The sequence below is a fragment of the Lutra lutra genome, chromosome 18 (genome assembly GCF_902655055.1).
Source record: "Lutra lutra chromosome 18, mLutLut1.2, whole genome shotgun sequence".
Lineage (NCBI taxonomy): Eukaryota > Metazoa > Chordata > Mammalia > Carnivora > Mustelidae > Lutra > Lutra lutra.
In genome coordinates, this window is record NC_062295.1 from 35,490,977 (window position 1) to 35,515,928 (window position 24,952).

The following is a 24,952-nucleotide window of genomic DNA, read 5'->3' on the forward strand; positions in this document are numbered from 1 at the left end:
ATAGGGAGAAGAAAGTATATGGGTTCTTCGTAAATGTTATAGAATTGGAAACTGAGGTCCCTGATTATAAACTGAAATATGAGACTTTTGGGGGCTTGGAATAGAATGACAGCATCCAGTCAAAAATTTTTATAATTGAAAGTTTTATAATTAAATATTGTTGACATGTCAGGTGAGCACAGTGCTAAATGTTCCAAGGAAATGATTTCAAAGTTAAAAAATATGGTTGTTTTTATTTTACAGCAACTTCTTTGATAGTAATTAAATATGGGTAGGATAATTTTCCAACATCTAATGGTAGATTAAATAGATTACTTTTCTGAATTTATAAAACAACTGCATGTGTTTTGTCTTTTGCAGAGTTGAACAATGACCATAGTTGACAAAGCTTCTGAATCTTCAGACCCATCAGCCTATCAGAATCAGCCTGGCAGCTCCGAGGCGGTCTCACCTGGAGACATGGATGCAGGTTCTGCCAGCTGGGGAGCTGTGTCTTCGCTAAATGATGTTTCAAATCACACACTTTCTTTAGGACCAGTACCTGGTGCTGTAGTTTATTCAAGTTCATCTGTACCTGATAAATCAAAACCATCACCACAAAAGGACCAAGGTACTACTTTTTAAAGTTCGAATCACTCCAAGAAACTCTTGTGTAAATGCTGTCAGTGGTTGGCAGTTTTGGGAGGGTGTCGTCTTTTGCGAGATCTGTTGACACCCGAGTGACCAGCAGTGACATTGCCCTACAGGCTTCATTTCCCTGTGCTGCTTGGTCATGATTAACATGTGTTATAACAGGGTGGATTATTAAAATATTTGTAGTTTCTTTTATTCTTAATTTTTTGAGGGATGAACTTCATCTTGGTGAGATTTGAGATGGGCATTTTGTTAACTTGTCAGTTAACTGTAGTTACCTAAGTAGAAGTCTGTCTTTGAAAATTTTGAAGATTTTTTTTTAGTATTTCATGTATTTATTTGATAGAGAGATCACAAGTAGGCAGAGAGGCAGGCAGGAAGCAGGCTCCCTGCTGAGCAGAGAGCCTGACGGGGCTCGATCCCAGGACCCCGAGATCATGACCTGAGCTGAAGGCAGCTGCTTTAATCCACTGAGCCACCCAGGCGCCCCTTGAAGATGTTTTTAAAAAACGATTGCCTGCGGGGCACCTGGGTGGCTCAGTGGGTTAAGCAATTGTCTTCAGCTCAGGTCATAATCATGGAGACTAGGGATCGAGTCCCGCATCAGGCTCCCTGCTTGGCAGAGAGTCTGCTTCTCCCTCTGACCCTCCCCAATCTCATGTTCTCTCTCTCTCTCTCATTTTCTCTCTCAATAAATAAATAATATATATATATATATATATGCCCCTCTTCCCTGTATTTCTGATTTATATATATATAAACAAAAACAAAAACGATGGCCTTTTGACAAATGGCCCTACCCAACTGTGGGTTGTTTTTTTAGGTTTTTGGTTTTACGCCAGTTAAAATCAACTGTGGTGGGGCACCTGGGTGGCTCGGTGGGTTAAAGCCTCTGCCTTCGGCTCAGGTCATGATCCCAGTGTCCTGGGATCGAGCCCCGCATCGGGCTCTCTGCTCTGCGGAGAGCCTGCTTCCTCCTCTCTCTGCCTACCTCCCTGCCTGCTTGTGATCTCTGTCTGTCAAATAAATAAATAAAATCTTAAAAAAAAAAATCAACTGTGGTAATAAAGGTCTTTGAAAGACAGCAGATAATGTAAATGTTACATTTGTTAAAGCTTTGTAAATGTGGTTACATTTTGTTAACTCATCCGGTTAAATGAAACATTGACACTTTAGTTGGTACTTCTGAGATTTTTGGGTTTGAAAGCTTTGAAATGCAAAGAAAATAGATTAGTTCCTACTCAGAACGTCATTTGGCTTAGAATAGTTTGGCCCTCATATTGTTTTGCATCCTCACAGTAAATGTGATACTGTGGTGTGGTGGCAGGTGGTGTGATTCGCTGAAGGTGTTTTGGGTAGGAGGAAAGTTATATCACAAAATAAACAATTTAATTGAATGTTACACATGGAGTTTAAAGACCTTAACCACCAAGACTTTCCCACAGGACTTCTTTTTCACTGACTCCAACACCCCGTTACTTGCTGGGGTTCCTTTCTCTCTCCCAGGCCTTAACTCACATCACCCTGCCGTGCCCTTTTTGGAGCCCTTGTCCCATTCTCTGCGCACTCATTTCTTTTTTCCTAATTTTTCTTTCTGCTCCCACAGAGCTGAAGCCTACCTTTGCATACTTAAACCCATTAATTTCTCTGTTAAAATAGAGAACCATCCATTAAGGCGTTTCTCATCTCAGCAGCACCAAGGAACTGGCAAACTTTTGAAAAGATAGTCTTCATATGGATGATTGAACTTTCCTACCTAAGTTGTTTTTGAGCTTCACCTGAGTTCTGTTAGCATAGCTATCATTAATAATCTGTTTATAAGTCTTGAAAATAGACATCTTTTTAGGCAACATAGAAATATGCTTATGAACATGGAATAGTGGTGCCCAGCATCCTGAGTTCAGAGCCGGTTTCCTTTCTGGTAAAATGGGGACCATGTCTCTGCCACCTCTTAGACTGAGACTGGCCGCTAATAAGGACTCTAGACATGCAGTGCCAGTGAAGAGGGTGGTGAGCGTGGTGGTACTGAGTAGAAGTATCCACAGCAAATGTTCTAGGGAGTGGGCTCAGCCTGCATTTTCTGTAGATTGTGTTGAAAAAGTTTTAAGTAGGTATGAAAGAGTAGTTAGAATTAACTCACATGTAGTCATCAGTGAGCTTTATCGACTCAGAGCTGATTATGCCTTCACCCGGGACTCCCCTGTCCATCATTGTAAAGTAAATCCAAGATTTTTTATTTCTTCTATACATATTTTAGTGTGTATAACTAAAAAAACTCTTTTCTAAAAATTTAAGCATCTTTATATTAAAATTCTAGTCAATGTTAAAATTTGTCCACTTGTTAAAAAAAATTTTTTTAACAGTTGCTTTGTTGCAGTCAACATTCAGATAAGGTCTGTACTTTGCATTTGGTGGGGGTCTCTAAGTTTCCTTGAACACCCCCTTTGGTCATTGCAGTTTACTTACTGAAGAAACCAGATCTTTTCGATTTCCCACATTCTAGGATCTGTCCTTTAAAATTTCCCTTTCTTGGGACGCCTGGGTGGCTCAGTTGGTTGGACGACTGCCTTCGGCTCAGGTCATGATCCCGGGATCCCGGGATCGAGTCCCACATCGGGCTCCCAGCTCCACGGGGAGTCTGCTTCTCCCTCTGACCTTCTCCTTGCTCATGCTCTCTCTCACTGTCTCTCTCTCAAATAAATAAATAAAATCTTTAAAAAAAATAAAAAAAATAAAATTTCCCTTTCTTCCCTGTAGTTCTTTCTTTCTTTTTTTTTTTTTTTTTTTTAAAGATTTTATTTATTTGACAGAGATCACAAGCAGGCAGAGAGGCAGGCAGAGAGAGGTGGGGAAGTAGGCTCCCTTCTAAGCAGAGAGCCTGATGCGGGGCTCCATCCCAGGACCCTGAGATCATGACCTGAGCCGAAGGCAGCGGCTTAACCCACTGAGCCACCCAGGTGCCCCTCTTCCCTGTATTTCTGATTACCTGCTAAAAACCTAATTTTGACCAGATTCAGTTTGATGTGTTGCTGTTTATTGAGCTTGAGAAGCGTGCAAAGCTTTGTTTTTAAATATTTCTTGTTTATTTTTCTAGCCCTAGGTGATGGCATTGCTCCTCCACAAAAAGTTCTTTTCCCATCTGAGAAGATTTGTCTCAAGTGGCAGCAGACTCACAGAGTTGGAGCTGGGCTCCAGAATTTGGGCAATACGTGTTTTGCCAACGCAGCACTGCAGTGTTTGACTTACACGCCGCCTCTTGCCAATTACATGCTATCTCATGAACACTCCAAGACATGTAAGTGTTCTGCGTTACGTTAACTTCTGTAGTGTGCTCTGTGCTAACCCTACTCTCATTTTCTTTCTCTGCAATGAGGGTGAAGAATGAAGCCAAGAATTCTATGATCACTAGGAAATTGCTTTATTCTTTTAGAAACGATGGAGGAAGGCTCTTAAGATTTGTATTCGGGCTGCATAAAAATCATTTTGCACCTCATTTGACCTGTGAAGTTATTGAAAAAGAAACATATTTTATCAGCATTTGGCATTTTTGAACCCCCTGCTGGCTTTCTATACACTTGCTAAAAAAATGTGACAGAAGTGTCTGCCGCCAACAGCTTGGGGCAAGCAAAGTTAAGAAATCCTGTCTCTCCTGCTTCCATCTCTTGATTCATTTGCAGGCTTATAAGTCTTAGTGGAGAGGAACCTCTTGTTATGGCCTCCGACCTGAAAATTCATATAGGACTTTCTTTTGAGTGTGTGTGAGCTCCCTTTTCAACCTAAAGGCCAGGAAATCAGTTAAAATATGTCTTTAATAGGTGACAGTCAGCTCAGTGGTTGACTAGTGAAATTCAGAATGCATCTAATTTTTGAGGTTTGAGCTTCTAAATATATTGTAAGTATCCTTCATCCTTATAAATGAAATCTCCCTGTTCTTTGATCTACAGTAACACTGAGGGGTGTGTGTGTGTGTGTGTGTGTGTGTGGGTGTTGTGTGTGTGTTTGGGTGCTTTTCATTAATTATCAGGGTGAAAACTCCTTAGGCTTCTTCTTGAATAGTTCTTTACTTAATGGAGAAATTAAACTGGATCTTTTAAAACTGTCCCGTACCCCCTTGCCCACCAAAGAGCAAAATAATGCTTGTAAAGAATTTGGAAAGTACAGAAAAATTTAAAGAAACCAAAGGAAAATCACCTAGAATCTCACTGTCTGAGGTGTTTGGTATGCCAAGGGCTTTTACATTATAGAATGAACATTTGTTTGCCTTCATTTCCTCCCTAAGTTCATAATTCATTCCCCACAGAAAGCCTTCCTATCCCTTTTGTGCTTAATGTAAGTAGGGTGTGGGTGAAAACGCAGTACTGGCACCTGGGCTGTGAGAGAAGGGACCAACACAAAAATTCAGAAGCTCCAGGTGCCCAGAATTAGGTATCTATCTTCTATGCTGTTTGAGGCTTTTGTACTTTCTATTTTTCCTTCATTTAGCTATATCAAGGCATAATCATTTATATATAAGTTAGGTCTCTTTATTATATGTGCGATTTTATATATGTACATAACAGGTATATTTCCCTTAGCTTTATTGAGGTATAATTGATACATAATAAATTGCACATACTTAAAATGTATGTTTGATGCATTTTGACATTTGTGTACTCCCATGAAACTACTACCACAATTAAGGTAATGAATATATTCATCTCCCCCAAAGTTTTCCAGTGGTCCTTTGAAACCACTTCCTTCTACCCCTCTTGACCTTCATCTCCTCCACCCCAGACAACAACTGGTGTGCTTTCTGTCTACTATAGATTAGTTTGTATTTTTTAGAATGTCATATAGTGGGATTATACAGGCATATATTCTTATATTGCCTGGCTTCTTTGACTTAGTGCATTTATTTTAACATTATTCCATGTTGCATGTATCAGTAGGTAGTTTTTTGTTTTTGTTTTTTAAGATTTTATTTATTTATTTGTCAGAGAGAGAGAGAGAGAGAGCGCGTGCGCGAGCACGCACAAGCAGGCAGAGGCGGAGAGAAGCAGGCTCCCTGCCGAGTAAGGAGCCCAATGCGGGATTCGATCCCAGGATCCTGGGATCATGACCTGAGCTGAAGGTAGTGGCTTAACCAACTGAGCCACTCAGGTGTCCCTCAATAGTTAGTTTTTACTGTTAAGTAGTATTCCATTGTATGAATATACCACATTTTGTTTCTCCATTCACCCATCTATTGATGGACATTTGGGTTTTTCTCATTTGGGGCCATCATAGATGAAGCTACTATGATCATTTTTATATACATGTTTATAAACAGGTCTTTGTAAGGACATGTATTCTCTTGGGTAAATACTTAAGAGTGGAATGGCTTGGTCCTGTAATACATGTGTGTAAAGTTTAAGGTAAACTTCCAGTCTGTTTTGCAGAGGGATTCTGGTATTTTACATTCCCAGCAGAAGTGACTGAAAGTTCCATTTGTTCCGTATCTCACCATAATGTTTGGTGTGGTCAGTCTTTCCAACTTAGCCATTCTAGTAGGTGTGTGGTATAGCAAGTACTACCCCACTGTGGTTTTAATTTGCAGTTCCCTAATGAGTAATGATGTTGAACATTTTTCCATGTGGTTAATTGCCATCTGTATACTCTCTTGGCTAAAGTGCCTGTTCAAAGCTTTTGCTTGATTTAAAATTGGGTAGTGTTCTTGTTGTTTAGTTTTGAGAGTTTTTATATATTCTGGGTACAAGACCTTTATTGGATATGTAATTTGCAAATATTATCTTCCAGTCTGGGAAGAATATTCTTTTCACACTGTTTTTTGAAGAGCATGTTTTTAGTTTTGAAGAATTCCATGTTATTACTTTTTTTTAAAAGCTTTTATTTATTTCACAGAAAGAGGGGAGAGAGAGCACAAGCGGGGGAGCAGTAGGCAGAGTAAGAGGGAGAATCAGGCTCTCCCCTGAGCAGAGAGCCTGATGTGGGGCTCAATCCCAGGACCCTAAGATCATGACCTGAGCTGAAGGCAGAGGCTTAAATCACTCAGCCACCCAGGCGCCCTAAGAATGGGTAAAATCTTTCAAAAAAAGAAAAAAAAGAAAAGAAAAGAAAAAGAAATCTTTGCTTCACCAGAAGTCATGAAGATTTTCTCTATATTCTTTTAGAAGTTTTATAGTTGTAGCTTTTATATTGGTCCATGATCCATTTTGAGTTCATTTTTATGTGTGGTGTGAAGAGTGAATTGAAGGTCAGATTTTTCAGTATGGGTATCCAGTTGATCCCACTCCATTTGTTCAAAGATAGTCCTTTCTCCACTGAATTGACTTTGTTTCTTTGTCAAAAATCAATTGACCATATCATATGGATCTGTTTCTGGGCTCTGTTCTGTTGCACTGATCCATGGTCTATCTTGACACCATAACACAGCGTCTTGATTCCTATACATTAAAAAGTTTTTAAAATCAGGAAAGTCCTCCAGTGTTTCTGTCCTTTTTCAAAGTTGTTTTGGCCATTCTTGGTCTTTGGCATTTCCAAGTGAATGTTGGACTCAGTTTGTCAACATCTACAAAAAAGCTTGCTAGAATTTTGATTGGTATAGTGTTGAATCTATGAATTAATTTGGGATGATTGACATCTAAAGTGTTGTTTTCTGTCCCCCAAACAAGGTACACATCTCCAGTTATTTAGGTTCTCTTTAGTTTTTCTTTGTAGTATTGCTTAATTCTCAAAGTTCTCATATTGTGCACATTTTTTATCAGATTTATCTCTGAGTATTTCCTGTCTTTGGAAGCTATCATAAATGGTAATATTTTTGAATTTGAATTTCTAATTGTTTGTTGCTGGGCTATAAAAATGCAACTGATTTTTGGATATTGATCTTGTATCCTGCAATCTTAGTAAATTTATTAATTCTGGTAGTTTTTTTGTTTTTTTTTATTTTGAAGATTTCTTAAGATTTTATATGGAGTCAGTCATGTGATCTGTACATAAGGACAGTTTTACTTCTTCATTTCCAGTCTTCATGCTATTTCTTGCTGTGACACACTGGCCAGGACCTCCATTCTAGTGTTGGACGGATGCGGTGGAAGTAGATATGACAGCTGCGTCTTCTTCACCTGAGGGGGAAGGCATTTTAGTCTTTCACTTTTTTTTTTTTAAAGATTTTATTTATTTATTTGACAGACAGAGATCACAATTAGGCAGAGAGACAGGCAGAGAGAGAGAGGAAGGAAAGCAGGCTCCCTGCTGAGCAGAGAGCCCAACGTGGGGCTCCATCCCAGGACCCTGGGATCATGACCTGAGTCGAAGGCAGAGGCTTTAACCCATTGAGCCACCTAGGCTCCCCTAGTCTTTCACTTTTACGTACATTGTTAGCTGGAGAATTTTCCTAGGTGCCTTTCACCCTGCCGAGTGTTTACTTGAATGCTAAGCCAAATTTGCATTCCAGAGATGAGCCCAGCCTGGTTATGATGCATTATAATTTCCATGTATCATTGGATTTGCTAAGAATTTTAAAAATTTTACATTGATGACGAATATTAGTTCATGGTTCCTTATGCCTTTTTCTGATTTTGGTATCAGGGTTCATGGTGTCATCATGAACTATGGTGGGAACAATGTTGGGATTATTTTCTTCTATTTCCTGGAAGACTTTTTGTAGAATTGGTGTTCTATTTTACTTAAATGTTTGGTAGATTTCAGTGAAGCCATCTGGTCCTTGAAGTTTTCTCATGGGTAGGTTTTTAACTACATATTGAATTTCTTTTTTTTTTTTCCATAGGTATATATATATATATATATATATATATATATATATATTTTTTTTTTTTTTTTTTAACATATTTAATTTCTTTAATAGATCTAGGCTTCTTCAGGTTATCCATTTTTTCATCAGAGCACTTTGGTAGTTTGTGTCTCTCAAGGAATTTGTCTTCCATGTCGAATGTACCAGCATAAAGTTGTTCATAATGTTCTGTTATCCCTTTTTATTCATCTTATCATTGATCTTCTCAGAAAATCAGCTCTTGGTGTCATTGTTATTTTGTTTTCTGTTTTACTGATGTTTCTTCTTCTTTTTACCACTCTTTTTCTCCTGCCTACTTTGGATTTAACATGCCCTATTCTAGTTTCTTAAATGGGAAGTATAGGTCATTTAATTTGAGATTTTCTTTTCCATTTTGTTTAATGCCATAGATTTCCCTTGGAATGCTGCTTTACTTGTATTCCAGACTTTTCAGTATTTCACATACTCATTTTTATTCAGGTCCAAATACTTTCTAATTGCCCTTGTGATTATTTAGAGGTGTGTTGTTTAGTTGCCAAATGTTCTGAGGGCTTTCCAGAAATTGTCCTGTTACTGATTTCTAATTTAATTCTCTTGTGGTCAGAGTCTATTTTTTATTGTTTGAATCCTTTTAAACTTGAGACTTGTGTTATGCACCAGAACATGGGCTGGTTTGGTAAATGTCCCTTGTGTACTTCATAAGGATGTGTGGTCTGCTCTGTTGTTTGGAGTTGCTGTAAATGCCGATGATAGTCAGGTTCTTCATGGTTAATTCTGTAACTAACTACCCAGGTAGTTGTCGTTTCGTTGAGGCTGTCTTCTGTGTCCTTACTGCTTTTCTGTCCACTTGTCCTATCAAATTTTGAGAGCGATCTGTTGAGATATATTTGTAATTTGTTTTTTCTTTATCAGTTTTGCCTTGTGTTTTGAAACTCTGTCACGTAAGACTATTGTGATGACCTTATGAAATGACCTATTCATAATTGATGAGATAGATAACCCTCTTTATCCCAAATATGCTTTGTTCTGAAATCTACTTTGATATAAATGGAGCCCCTCCAATTTTCTTAGGATTTTTTTCCCAGTTTTCTTATGATTAATGTTAGCATGGTATAGCTTTTTCCATCTTTTTACTTTTAACCTATTTGTGTCTGTACTTAAAGTGGATTTCTTGTATAGATGGCCCATAATGTAATTTTCTTTCTTTCTTCTTCTTCTTCTTCTTTTTTTTTTTTTTAACAGTCTCTGTTTTATTTTGGGGTGTAAGCCCATTTGTATTTAATGAGATTGATTAATTGATATGGTTGGGTTTAAACTTACCATCTTGCTGTTTGTTTTCTCTTTGTCCCATTTATTCCTTACTTTTTCATCTTTTTCTGCCTTTTTTTTTTTAAGATTTTATTTATTTATTTGACAGAGATTACAAGTAAGCAGAGAGGCAGGCAGAGAGAGAGAAGAGGAAGTAGGCTCCCTGCCCAGCAGAGAGCCTAATGCAGGACTTGATCCCAGGACCCTGAGATCATGACCTGAGCCGAAGGCAGAGGCTTAACCCACTGAGCCACCCAGCGCCCTTCTGCCTTCTTTTGAAGTGAATAATTTTATGATAGTTAATCCTTTTGGCATATTTTCTGTAACTTTGTTTTCTCTTTTCTAATGGTGTCTTTAAGGTTTGGCATACATCTTTTTTTTTTTTTAAGATTTTATTTATTCGGCAGAGAGAGATACAGTGAGAGAGGGAACATAAGCAGGGGGAAATGGGAGAAGGAGAAGCAAGTTTCCCGCGTAGCAGAGAGCCCACTGCGGGGCTCGATCACAGGACCGTGGGATCATGACCTGAGCCGAAGGCAGATGCTTCTCGACTAAGCCACCCAGGTGCCCCTGGCTTACATCTTTAAATGATCAGTTTGCCTTCAAGTAATATTCCATTTGTGTATCGTATTGTAAGGACTTGGTGACAGTGTACTTTCATCTCCTCTCTCCTGGCATTTATTTGTGCCATTGTCATCATCTACCTGTGTTACAATCACACAATATATTGTGTTATTTTTGCCTTAAACAAATTATAAAGGTTTTGCTTTAAATAGTTAAGGTGTGTTTGAAAATCTTTGTTATTTACCTGTTGAGTTATTCCACTGCTTTCAATTCCTTTAGCGGATTTAGATTTCCATGTGCTCTTTTTCATGATGGCTAAAGGACTTCCCTTAACTTTGCTTGCTAGGGATGAACTCTGCTTTTTGTTTTGTTTTATTCTCAGTCTGAGATGTCCTTGTTTTGCCTTTTTGAAAAGTTAACATTTTTGGGGCGCCTGGGTGGCTAGTGGGTTAAAGCCTCTGCCTTCGGCTCTGGTCATGATCCTAGGGTTCTGGGATCAAGCCCCGCATTGGGCTCTCTGCTCTGCGGGGAGCCTGCTTCCCCTCTCTTTCTCTGCCTGCCTCTCTGCCTACTTGTGATCTCTGTCTATCAAATAAATAAAATCTTTAAAAAAAATAAATAAAAAATAAAAGTTAACATTTTTGTTTTGAGGTAATTGTAGATTCATATGCGGTTGTAAGAATGACACACAGACCTCCTGTGTTCCTTACCCAGTTTCCCCAGTGGTAAGACTGGTTGTTGACATGAATACAGTCCGATTCAGAACTTTTCCATCATTACGGACTCCCTCATGTTCCCCTTTTATAGCCATGCCTACTTTCTTTGTGCCCTGATGTCCTCCTTTAACCCCTGGCAACCACTAATCTGTTTTTCATTTCTATAATTTTGTCATTTCAGGAATGTTATTTATATATATTAAGTTGTGCAATGTGTAATGTTTTGGGATTAGCTTTTTCATTCAGCATAATTCTCTGAGCATTAATTCTCTGAAGATTCATTTAGGTTGTGTGTACTAATAATTTGTGGGCTTTTTTTTTTTTTTTAATTGTTGAGTAGTATTCCATGGTATGGATGGGATGTGCCATGACTTTTTTTTAACCAGTCATCCGCAGAAGGACATCTGGGTTGTGTCCACTTTGGGGATATTCTGATTAGAGCTACTGTAAGCATTAGCATGTACAACATATGTGTGAACATATCTTTATTGCTTTGAAGTAAATGCCCAGGATTGCCATCACTGGGTCATATGGTAGTTGCATGGGTGATTTTATAAGAAACTGTCAGTTTTCCAGTATGGCTGACCATTTTACAATCTTACCATCAAGGTATGGGAGTTCTGGTTTTTCTGCATGTTTGCCAGCATTTGGTGTTGTCACTATTTTTCCTTTTAACCATACTGATAGGTATATAATGATACCTTGTTGTGGTTTTAATTTGCATTTCCCTAATGCCTAGAGGTCTAGAACATCTTTCCATGTGCTTATTTGCCATCTGTATATCCCGTTTGGTGAAATACCTCTTTGCTTTCTTTTGCTCATTCTCTATTGCATTCTTTGTTTTTATGCAGTTGAGTTTTGAGAGTTGTTTATATAGTTAGATAAGGTCTTTGTTGGATATGTAGGCTCTGAAGAATCTCTCCCACCCTGAAGCTTGTCTTTTTATTATTATTATTATTATTATTTTTTAAGATTTTGTTAGAAAGAGAACGCGTGAGAGAGAACACAATAGGGGGAGCGGTAAAGGTAGAGGTAGAAGCAGACTCCCCGCTGAGCAGGGAGCCTTATGTGGGGCTGATCCCAGGACCCTGGGATGATGACCTGAGTTGAAGGCAGACGCTTAATCGACTAAGCCACCCAGGTGCCCAGGGGTTTGTCTTTACATTCCCTTAACAAGGTCTTTCACAGAACAAAGTTTTTAATTTTGGTGAAGTCTGACTTTTCCTTTTATGGATTGTGCTTTTGGTGTCGAGTTTAAGATCTTTGCCTAGCTCTTGATCTTGGAGATTCTCTCATATTGTTTTCTGAAAGTTTTATAGTTTTACAGTTTACACTTAGGTCTGTGATCCATTTTAATTTTTTGTATAGTTTGAGATTTGGGTGAAGTCCGTTTTTTGTCTATAAATGCCTTTTGCTCCAGCATCATTTGTTGAAAAGGCTATCTTTCCTGGGGCGCCTGGGTGGCTCAGTGGGTTAAGCCTCTGCCTTCAGCTCAGGTCATGATCCCAGGGTCCTGGGATTGAGCCCCGCATTGGGCTCTCTGCTCAGTGGGAGGCTTGCTTCCCCTCCCCTTCTGCCTGCCTCTGCCTATTTGTGATCTCTCTCTCTCTCTCTCTCTGTGTCAAATAAATAAATAAAATCTTTAAAAAACAAAAAAAAAAAAAAAGGGAAGGCTATCTTTCCTGTATTGAATTGCTTTTACACTTTTATTAAAAAAAAAAATCATTTGGGGGGCATCTGAGTGGCTCAGTGGGTTAAAGCCTCTGCCATGATCCCAGGGTCCTGAGATGGAGCCCACATTGGGCTCTCTGCTCTGCTCTGCCTGCTTCCTCCTCTCTCTCTGCCTGCTTCTCTGCCTACTTGTGATCTCTCTCTGTCAAATAAATAAATAAAATATTTTTAAAAAAATCACTTAGGCATTCTTGTGCGCGTCTCTTTCTGGGTTTCCTGTTCTACTCTGTTGAGGTATGCGTTTGTCCCTCCACACAGTCTTGCTGTTGGTAGTTATGTAATAAGTCTTGATATCAGATAGAATGATTCCAGCCACTTACTGTCTTTCAAAATTATTTGAGTTATTCTTGTTTGTCTGTCTTTCCATATAAACCATAGAATAGTAGTATCAATACCTACAAAAAGTCTTTCTGGGATTTTGTGTTGTGTGAAACCTGAATTTCAGTTTGGAGAGGGAGAATCGATGCCTTTACTGAAGTTGACATTTTTAATCTGTGAACATGGTATGTCTCTCCATTTATTTAAATCTTCATTATTTTTATCCCTGTTGTGTAATATCATGACGTTTTGTCTTGTTTTGTTAGGTTTACACGTAGTTTTGTTTTTTGAGGTATTGCAAGTGGCATTATATTTTTGATTTTGCTGTCCATATGTTTGTTGCGGGTTGTAAAGATACATTTTATTTTCATATGTTGATCTTATATCCTGTAAGCTTACCAAACTCAGTTATTAGTTGAAGGCCTTTTTTTTTTTTTTTTTTTTATAAAATCTAAGGATTTTTCTAGTAGACAGTCATGTTATATGCAAGTATGGACAGTTTTACTTATTCCTGATTTGGTATGCTTATTTCCTATTCTTATTTCACTGGCTAGAACTTTAAGGAGAGTGGACATTGTTGCCTCATTTCTGGTATTAGGAAGAGGAGCATTCGTTTGATATTAGTGGTAGGTTTTTCGGTATATGCTCTTAATAAGTTAAGTTAAAAGATTTAAAAGAGTTTCCTCTATTTCTTTTATTCTGATTTTTGCTTTCTGTCATGAATGAGTGTTGATTTTTGTTAAATGCCTTTTCAGTATCAAATTGATATGATCATGTGATATTTCTTCTTTAGTCTGTTAATATGATGGATTATACCAATAGTTTCCAGTACCAAGTCCTCTTTGTATCCCTGGAATAAATTCCATTTGGTTATAATGTGTAATTGTTATTTTAAGTTTTTATTTTAATCTGGTGCTCGTCATAACAGGTGCATTCCTTAATCCCCATCACCTGTTTCACATTGCCCCACTCAGCTCCACTCAAGTAACCATCAGTTTGTTGTTTGTAGCTGAACAGTATTTCTTTTTTTTTTTTTTTAAAGATTTTATTTATTTGACACACAGAGAGAGAAATCACAAGCAGGCAGAGAGGCAGGCAGAGAGAGAGAGAGGAGGAAACAGGCTCCCTGCTCAGCAGAGAGCCCGATGTGGGGCTTGATCCCAGGACCCTGAGATCATGACCTGAGCCGAAGGCAGAGGCTTTAACCCACTGAGCCACCCAGGCGCCCCCTGAACAGTATTTCTTGATTTGTGTCTCTCTTTTCCCTTTGGTTGTTCAAATGACACATGTGAGTAAAATCATATGGTGTTTGTCTTTATCTGACTGACTTTTTACACTTAGCATTATGCTCTCTAGGTCCATCCATGTTATTGTAAATGGCAAGATTTCATCCTTTTTTATGGCTGAATAATATTTCCAGTATATATACCACATCTTGTTTATCCATTCATCAACCAGTGGACACTTGGATTGCTTCCATATCCTGGGTATAGTAAATAATGCTGCTACAAACATAGGGGTGCATGTATCCCTTTAAATTAGTGTTTTTGTATTCTTTGGTGGGTGAATACTCAGTAGTGCAATTGTGGGATTGTAAGGTAGTTCTATTTTTATCTTTTTGAAGAACCTTCATACTGTCTTACAGAGTGACTGTGCTAGTTTGCATTCCTATGAATAGTGCAAGAGGGTTCTTTTTTCTCCACATCCTTGCCAACCCTTGTTCCTTGTGTTGATTTTAGCCATTTTGTGTGAGGTGATACCTCGTTGTAGTTTTGATTTGCATTTCCCTGATGATGAGCATTTTTTCATGTGTCCGTTGGCCATCTGTATGTCTTCTTTGGAGAAGTGTCTGTTCATGTCTTCTGCCCATCTTTTAATTGGATTATTTGTTTCTTGGGTGTTGAGTTTTAGAAGTTTTTTGGTTTTTTTTTTTAAGACTTTATTTATTTGTCAGAGAGAGAGAGTAAGAACAAGCAGGGGGAGAGGCAGGCAGAGAGAGAAGCAGGCTCCCCTCTGAGCAAGGAGCCTGATGTGAGACCCGATCCCAGGACTCTGGGATCATGACCCGAGCCAAAGGTAGATGCTTAGCCGACTGAGCCACCCAAGCATCCCAAATTTTGTAAGTTCTTTATAGATTTTGGATTCTAGCCCCTTCTTGGATATGTCATTTGCAAATATCTTCTCTCATCTGTAGGTTGGCTTTGAGTTTTGTTGATTGTTTCCTTCACTGTACAGAAGCTTTTTATTTTGAGGGAATCCCAAAGGCTTAGTTTTTGCTTTTGTTTCCCTTGCCTCAGGGTACCTGTCTAGAAAAAAAGTTGCTATAGCCAGTGTCAGAGAAATTACTACCTGTGTCCTCTTCTAGGATTTTTATGGTTTCAGGACTCATATTTAGGTCCTTTATACATTCTGGATTTATTATCACATACGGTATAAGGAAGTGGTCCAGTTTCATTCTTTTGCTTGTTGCCGTCATGTTTTCCCAATACCCATTTGTTAAAGAGACCATCTTTTTCCGTTCTTTCCCGCTTTGTCAAAGATTAATTGACCATATAGTTGAGGGTCCATTTCCGGGTTCTCCTATTCCATTGGATCTATGTGTCTGTTTTTTGCTGGGACCATACTGTTTTAATTATTACAGTTTTGTAATGTAACTTGAAGCCTGGAACTGTGATGCTTCCAGCTTTGCTTTTCTTTTTCAAGACTGCTTTGGCTATTCAGTGTCTTCTGTGGTTGCATACAAATTTTAGGATTGTTGATTCTAAATTTGTGAAAAATGCTGTAGGTCTTTTTTTTAAAGATTTTACTTATTTGTCTGACAGGATGAGAGAGATCAGATCACAAGTAATCAGAGAGGCGGTGGGGGGGTGATGCGGGGGGGGGGGGGGAAGCAGGCCCCCTGCTGAGCAGAGACCTGGATGCGGGGCTCATCCCAGGACCCTGAGATCATGACCTGAGCAGAAGGCAGTGGCTCAACCCACTAAGCCACCCAGGTCCCCTTTTTTATAGGGATTGCATTAAATATGTAGATTGCTCTGGACAGTGTAGACATTTGAACATATTTGTTCTTCCATTCCATGAGCATGGAATGCCTTTCCATTTCTTTTTGTCCTCTTCAGTGTCTTTCATCAGAGTTTTATAGTTTTAAGAGTACAGGTCTTTTTTTTTTTTTTTAAGATTTTATTTATTAATTTGACAGAGCGCACAAGCAGGGGGAGCAGGAGAGGAAGAAGCAGGCTCCCCGCTGAGCAGGGAGCCCGATGCAGGGCTTGCTCCCAGGACCCCGAGATCATGACCTGAGCTGAAGACAGATGCTTGACCGACTGAGCCCCAGAGGCGCCCCAGAGTACAGGTCTTTCACCTCTTTGGTTAGGTCTTTTTCCTAGGCATCTTGTGGTTTTTGGTGCAGTTGTAAATGGGTTTGTTCTCTTAATTTCTCTTTCTGCTGCTTCATTATTGGTGCGTAGAAATGCAGCATGTTCCTGTAAATTGACTTTATGTCCTGCAGCTTTACTGAATTCATGTATCAGTCCTAGCAGTTTTTTGGTGGAGTCTTTTGGGTTTTCTATATACAGTATCATGTCATCTGCAAATAGTGAATGTTTTACCTTTTCCTTACTGATTTGGATGCCTTTTATAAATTCTTTTTGTTGTCTGGTCGCTGTGGCTAGCACTTCTAGTACCATGTTGAATGACAGTGTTGAGAGTGGACATCCCTGGCTTATTCCTCACCATAGAGGAGAAACTCTGTTTTTCCCCATTAAGGATGGTATTAGCTGTGGTTTTTCATATGTGGCCTTTATTATGTTGAGTTATGTTCCCTTTAAAGCTACTTTGTCAAAGTGCTTATCATGAATGGATGTTGTACTTTGTCATAGGCTTTTTCTGCCTCTATTGAAATGATCATGTGGTTCTCATCCTTTCTCTTATTGATGTGATAGGTCACATTGATTTGCAAATATTGAGCCACTCTTACAACCCAGGAATATATCCCACCTGACTGTGGTGAATGAGTCTTTTGATGTATTGTTGGATTTGGTTTGCTAGTATTTTTTTGAGGATTTTTGCATCTGTGTTCATTAGAGATACTGGCCTGCCATTCTCTCTCTTAGTGGTGTCTTTATCTGGTTTTGGTATCAGGGTAATGCTGGCTTCATGGAAGGAAAACTTCCAACTTCATTCTTTTTCTATGTTTTTGGAATAATTTGAAAAGAATAGGTACTAACTCTTTAAATGTTGGGTAGAATTTGCCTGTGAAGCCATCTGGTCCTGGACTTTGGTTTGGGAGTTTTTCGATTGTAGATTCAATTTCTTTACTGGTAATAAGTCTGTTCAGCCTTTCTGTTTCTTCTTGATTCAGTTTTGGGAGGTTATTATTTCTAGGAACACATCCAGTTCTTCTAGGTTGTCCAATTTATTGGCAAGTAGTTTTTCATAATGTTCTCTTATGATTGTTTATATTTCTGTGTTGTTTATTGTTTTTCCTCTGTCATTTGTGATTTTATTGATTTGGGTCCTTTTCTTCTCGATAAGTCTAGCTTAGAGGTTTATCAGTTTTATTGATTTTTTTTTTTTTCAAAGAAACAGCTTCTGGTTTCATCGATCTGTTTTATTATTGGTTTTAGTTTTTATATAATGTATTTCTGCTCTAATCTTTATTTTCCTTCCTTCTGCTGGTTTTAGGTTTTGGTGGTGGTTCTTTTTCTAATTCCTATAAGTGCAAGGATAGGTTGTTTATTTTAGATTTTTCTTGCTTGAAGTAGGTCTTTATTGCTAGAATTTTCCCTCTTAGAACTGCTTTTGCTGGATCCCAGAGGTCTTGAACCATCTTTTTTCATTTTCATTCATTTCTGTTATTTTTAAACTTTTTCTTTTATTTCCTTGATGACCCATTCATCTTTTTCTTTTCTTTTCTTTTTTTTTTAAAGATTATTTATTTGACAGACAGAGATCACAAGTAGGCAGAGAGGCAGGCAGAGAGAGAGAGGAGGAAGTAGGCTCCCTGATGCGGGGCTCTATCCCAGGACCCTGGGATCATGACCTGAGCCAAAGGCAGAGGCTTTAACCCACTGAGCCACCCAGGCGCCCCGATGACCCATTCATTTTTAGTAGCATATCATTTACCCTCCATGTATTTGTGGTCTTTTCAGATTTTTTCTTGTGGTTGACTTTAGTTTCACAGTGTTGTGGTCAGAAAAGATACATGATATAACTTTGGTCTATTTAAGTTTGCTGAGGCTTATTTTGTGGGCTAAGATGTGATCTGTTCCATGTGTTCCATGTGTATTTTGTGTTTCATGTGTTTCATGTGTTTTCATGTGTTTCATGTATTTTGTTTTAGGATGGAATGTTCTGAATATATCTATTAAATCCATTTGTTCCAGTGTGTCATTCAAAGACATTGTTTCCTTGTTGATGTTCTGTTTAAATGATCTGTTCATTGATGTAAGTGGGGTGTTAAAGTCTCCTACAATTACTGCTTTATGTTTATTATTGCTTTATGTTTATTATTCTGTTTTATATATTTGGGTGCGCCCATGTTGGGTGTGTAAATATTTATAATTACTATATCTTCTTGTTGGATTGTCCGCTTTATTATTATGTAGCTTATATATAGCTTCTTTGTCTCTTTTTACAGTCCTTGTTTTAACATCCATTTTGTCTGATATAAATATTGCTACTCTGGCTTTCTTTTGACATCCATTTGCTTTTGTAGTCTTTTGTAGGCAGCATAAGATGAGTCTTGTTTTTTTTATCCATTTTGTCACCCTCTGTTTTTTTTGTTTTTTTTTTTTAAGATTTTATTTATTTATTTGTCATAGAGAAGCGAGAGTGAGCACAGGCAGACAGAGTGGCAGGCAGAGGCAGAGGGAGAAGCAGGCTCACTGCCAAGCAAGGAGCCCGATGTGGGACTCGATCCCAGGACGCTGGGATCATGACCTGAGCCGAAGGCAGCTGCTTAACCAACTGAGCCACCCAGGCGTCCCAACCCTCTGTTTTTTGATTCAAGTGTTTAGTCCCTTTACATTCAAAGTAATTATTGATAGGTGTGTGTCAATTTTATTGCTTGTTGTTTCTGAAGACTTTTCCTGATTCTTTCTTGTCTTTCTTTCATAGTTTTCTGGTTTTCTTTAGTGATATATTTGGATTTTTTTTTCTTTATTCTTTGCATAATTATTAGTGGTTTTTGATTTATGATTACATTTAGGTTTGTATATAATGTCTTCTACATATAGCATTCTATATTAAGTGGGTGATTGTTTAAGTTTGAACCCATTCTTATCCCTCCCCACGTTTTAGGTGTATGGTGTCATATTTTACATCCTTTGTTTTGTTAGATCTTTGACTGATTTTTTTTTTATAGAAATATTCATTTTTACTGCTTTTATGTTTCCTAACTTCATATTGTCACTTTTGGTCTTTCTTTTCCTCTCAAAAAGTCCCCTTTCGATATTTCTTGCAGGACTGGTTTAGTGGCCACAAACTCCTTTAGTTTTTGTTGGGGAAACTCTTTGTTTCTCCTATTCTGAATGATATCCTTGCTGAATAGAGTATTCTTGGCCGCAGGTTTTTCCCGTTCAATGCTTTGAATATATTATGCTACCCTTTTCCAGCTTGAAAAATTTCTGCTGAAAAATCTGCTGATAACCTTAAGGTGTTTCCTTTGTATGTAACTGTCTTCTTTTGTCTTGCTGCTTGTAATGTTTTTTATGACTATATTTTGCCATTTTAATTATAATATGTTTTGGTGTGTATCTGCTTTTGTGGGTTTTGTTGGGGGCTCTGTGTGCCTCCTAGATCTCTCTATCTGTTTACTTCCCCAGATTAGGGAAGTGTTCAGCTATTATTTCTTCATATAAATTCTCTGCCCCCTTTTCTCTCTCTCCTTCTTCTGGGATCCCTATAAATATGAAAGTTACTGTGTTTGATGGAGTCACTGAGTTCTCCAAGTCTATTCTTGTTTTGGATAATTCTTTTTTCTCTCTTTTGTTCAGCTTGATTACTTTCCATTACTCTGTCTTCTAGGCCATTAATTTGTTCCTCTGCTTCTTCTAGCCTGCTATTCATTCCATTGAGTGTGTTTCTCATTTCATTTATTGAGTCCTTTATCTCTGCTTTTATTCCTTATCTCTGTGTTAATGGTCTCACTGATGTCCCCCACTCTTTTTAAAAATCCAGTGAGTATCCTTAAGATCATTGCTTTAAATTCTCCATCAGCCATGTTACTTAGAACTGTTTTGCCTAGATCTCTGGCCTATGGCCTTCCTCTTCTTTCATATGATATAAATTCCTCTGTCTTCTCATTTGTCTAAGTCTCTGTGCCTGTTTCTGTGTATTGGGAAAGTCACTTATGGCTCCCGGTTCCAGAGGGTAAGCTTTATGAAGAAGAGGTCTTGTTGTGCCTGTGCCCTGCAGTGTATTGTCTTCTGGTCCCCAAAGCCTGGTGCTTCTGGGATGTATCCAGTGCGTGCTACGTGCACTCTGCTGTTGTACTTTAGTTCCTTTTTTTTCATCCAATTGTCTGCAGAGGCTCTCTTTGCCTGTGTTGGGCAGTGTTTGGTCCTGGCTGGATTGTGGCGACTTTCAACTAGCTGTGCTCTGGTCTGCTAGTAAAATGAGACCTGTTACTGCTGCTGCATGGAACCAAGGCCTCGCAGAACGCCCTGTGGGGAGACAGGTGTTGTCAGGGGTTTGGGGCCAATCTTCTTGGAGAAGGACCTGCTGTAGCGAGACTGAGGCAAGTGTGACTGGGAATGGTGGTTCCAGAGCACAGGGGAGCTTGGCGTTGTTGGTGCTGTGCTGGTTCCCACAGGTAGCTCTGTGTTTATGCTGAGGTTGGGAGAGGGAAATGGCACCAGCCAGTTCCTTTGTTTCTCAGGGGGGGGTCTCTCCGTGAATGCTGTTTCTCTGGAACACTCTTTGAGATGAGCAGCTAACCTCCCCACTGTGTGCCCTAGCTCCTCTTCAGATGGCTGTTTCCATGCTGTGTGTCTGGAGGCTGTTTGCCCTGCGGTTTTTCCAAGAGCAACACCAGTGTCTTCTGAGCTCTACCAGAGCCAAACTCTCCGACCTTTAAAACTTCAGGCTTTAAGTATTCCTGATTGTAAGAACTCATGAAACTTGGACCCTTTCACTTTCCAAGCCAGTTGCTATGGGGATTCATCTTCCCTGTGCGCTGGCCTGTGTGCTAGTTTGTCTTGCACCCTTTTCTGTGACTGCAGCTCCCTCCCCACTGCAGTTGCCACATTTTCTCTTCCAGTCTGTATCTCTGCACTTCCTGTTGCCTTCATTTGGCCTCTTTTGTACCTTCAGTTGTGGAATTTGTTCTGCCAGTCCTCAGATTGATTCTAGGATATTTAGGATGATTTGATAGTTATCTTCTTGTATTCAAGGAACGAGGTGAGCCTAGACCCCTCCTGCTTGGCCGCCATCTTTTCTTCTCTCCTCTAATGTGTAATTATTTTTGTATTTTGTTGAGTTTTATTTGAATATTTATTAAAGGTTTTTGCATATCCACAAAAGATGTTTGTCTATAATTTTCTGGTTTTATACCATTTTTGTTTGGTATCAGGGTAATACTAGTTTTACAAAATGAATTTGGGATATATTAATTCCTTTTCTGTGTTTTTGAAGAGATTGTATAGTATTGATGAAAATTCTTATTTAAAAATTTGGTAGACTTTATCAGTGAAACTATATTGGCCTAGAGATTTCTTTTTTGTGAGTTTTTAAATTACAAATTCAATTTTTGGTATCTGCAGGGTCTGTATTGTTATCCTTGGTTTTGTTTCTGATATTGATAATTGCTGTAAATTTCTCTTTCAGCACTTTTTTAGCTGTGTCTTCACATTTTTAATATGTTGTCTTTTCATTTTCATTCAGTTCAGTGCATTTTTTAATTTCCCTTGAGACTTATTCTTTGATCTGTGGATTATATAGAAGCATGTTACTTAGTTTCCAGGTGTTTATTGTTTTTCTTGTTATCTCTCTCTAATCTCCAGTATGATTCCAGTGTGGCAGAAAACACACCTTTTATTATTTCAATTCTCTTAAATTTTCTGACATTTGTTTTGTGGGCCAGGATATGGTCTATCTTAGTGTATGTTCCACAAATGTCTGAAATGAATTTGTATTCCACTGTTGTGTGATGTGTTCTATAAACTGCCCATATCCCATGGGCTGATGATACTGCTCAGTTCTATACCCTTGTTGATTTTCTAGTTCTTCATTTATTGACAGAAGGACGTTGAGGTTCCCAGCTGTAATTGTGGATTTCTCTATGTCTGTTTTTAGTTCTGTTAGAATTTGGTTTATGTATATTGCAGCTTGGTTGTTTGGTACAAACACATTTAGTATCGCTACACACACACACACACACACACATGCACGTACATCATGGATATGTAAAAACCCTTAATAATTATTACAAATAAAACTCAACAAAATATAAAAATAATTACACATCAGAGGAGAGAAGATGGTGACCAAGTAGGAGGGGCCTAGGCTTGCCTCATTCCTTGAATACAGCAAGATAACGATCAATATCTATATATGGATTTTTGATAATGTTCCTATGTCTTGTAGCTTTCTTTCTTCTGAAGTGTGCTTTATCTGCTATTAGTGGAGCTGTTTTTACTTTCTTTGAATTAATGTTTGCATGACATATCTTTTCTCATCCTTCTTTCAGCCTGCTTATACTGTTAACATTTGCAACGAGTTTCTTGTAGATATCATATGATTGAGTCATGTTTTCAATCTACATTGTTAATATGGGTTTTTAATTGGTGTATTAGAAAATTCAGCAGATCAGGACTTAAGTCTGGTTTCTTTTCTTTCTTTCTTTCTTTTTTTTTTTAAGATTTTATTTACTTACTTTATAGAGTACAAGTGGGGAGAGGGAGAGGGGTGAGCAGACTCCACACTAGTGTGGAGCCTGATGTGGGGCTCAATCCCATGACCCTGAGCTAAAACTAAGAGTGATGCTCAACTGATTGAGCCACTCAGGTGCCCCTTTTCTCCCTTTTCAGTGTTCTAGGGTTTCTTTCTTTTTTTTCTTTCTTTCTTTTTTTTTTTTTAAAGATTTTATTTATTTATTTGAAAGAGTCAGACAGTGAGAGAGGGAACACAAGCAAGGGGAGTGTGAGAGAGAAGCAGGCTTCCTGCCGAGCAGGGAGCCTGATGGCGGGGTTCAATCCCAGGACCCCGGGATCATGCCCTGAGCTGAAGGCAGATGCCTAACTGACTGAGCCACCCAGGTGCCCCTAAGGTTTCTTTTTAAAACAAATCATTTCCTTCTTGTTGAGAGAACTTCCCTTGGTCATTCTTTTAGGGTATGTTTACTGGTGACAAATTTTCCTAGTTTTGCTTCATCTGAGAAGGTCTTGATTTTGCTTTCATTCCTGAAGAGTATAGGATTCTGGCTTAACAGTCTTTTTCTTTCAGACCTTGAAAATTGTTTTGCCACTTCCTCTGGCCTCCATGGTTTTTGATCTGAAATCTCTCATTTTTTCTTTTATTTCGTTCACTTTCTTCATATCTTCTAATACTTTTTCAGCCTAGCTTAGTCTCTCCTTTCCTTCTGGGACTCTGCTGACAGGTGTACTAGATGTTTTGTTAGAGTCCCATAGGTCCCTGGTGCCCTGTTCATTTTCCCTCTGTTTTCTCTCTGTTGTTCAGAGTACGTAATTTCTGTTGTTCTGTCTTCATGTTTATTGCGCCTTTCTTCTGTAATCTCTATTCTGTCTAGCTTATGCACTGAGCTTATTTTGATTATTGTATTTTTTATTTCTAGTGTTCCCATTTGGTTCTGTTTATCTCCTGTTTCTTTGTTGAGTCTCTCTATGTTTTTCATTTGTTTCTAGTGTGTTCATAACTATCTGTTGAGCCATTTTTATCATGGTTTTTAAAAATTCTTTGTTAGATAATTCTAACATCTCTGTCTGTCATCTTAGTGTTGGCCTCTCTCTCTCTATATTTTTAAAGATTTTATTTGACAGAGATCACAAGGAGAGAGGCAGGCAGGGGGGGGGGGAAGCAGGCTCCCCGTTGAGCAGAGAGGCCGATGTGGGGCTCGATCCCAGGACCCCGAGATCATGACCTGAGCCAACCGCAGAGGCTTAACCCACTGAACCACCCAGGCACCCCTTTTGTTACCCTTTATTTATTGTCTTTTTTTACCCAGTTGAGAAATTCTTGGTGTGATGAGTGATTTTCAGTTGAAACCTGGATATTTTAGTGTTAGAAATTTTATGTGGATATTATCTAATGATTGTTTCAGCTGGCTTTCTGTGATACCTCTCTGGCAGAGGAAATTGTATTAGATTGAGGTAGAAGTCCAGCTTCCCTCCTCAGTCTCCATTGACACTCATGGATGAGGCAGGGGATTGGGGCTCCTCATTCCTGCTCTCCATCTGGTCTCCACTGACACTGCAGTGGCTTTGTACTACAGGGTGATGGTGAGAGTCTTGATTCTGAAATTACCCCAGTGGAGATTTGGGGGGAGTCGTCCTTACTACCAGGCGGTGGGGTAGAAGTCCAGGCTCCTGACTTGATCTTGACTGTGGGATGGGGTGTGTGGTTTGTTACCACCCAGCGTGGATGAAAGTCCCACCTCCTAATCCATCTTTCCTAACACTGCTCTAGTGGGTGGCTTGGTATGCCTCATTACAGCCTGGCAAGTGGAAGTTTAGGCTACCCGCTTGGCCTTTGCTGACCTAGGGGTCGGTGGGGGTGGGTCATGGTTATTCTGAAGCTTATAGCCAGTGGTATAGAGCATTACTATCTAAAAGTTTTCTGTCTCGCCGTGTTCCCTTTTCTTGGTCTTTTGGCTAGTGAGAGCAGGCTTTCACTGGGGCTTTGTTCTGTTTGGTGTTTCCAGGTTCCTGGCTTCTTTGGCTCTGGACTATATGAGGTG

The 24,952-nt window shown here is 38.9% G+C and overlaps 1 protein-coding gene across 4 annotated transcripts in view; it reads left to right on the forward strand.

The window, feature by feature from the left end:
- USP42 (ubiquitin specific peptidase 42) overlaps positions 1 to 24,952 on the forward strand; it is a 73,934-nt gene that overhangs the window by 25,547 nt on the left and 23,435 nt on the right. For all 4 annotated transcript variants that reach the window (XM_047712779.1, XM_047712780.1, XM_047712777.1 and 1 more), the window contains 2 exons: positions 361 to 610; positions 3,728 to 3,928. In XM_047712779.1, the coding sequence (XP_047568735.1) occupies positions 370 to 610; positions 3,728 to 3,928 (442 nt within the window). In that variant the 5' untranslated portion in view covers positions 361 to 369. The remainder of the gene's footprint in view (positions 1 to 360; positions 611 to 3,727; positions 3,929 to 24,952) is intronic.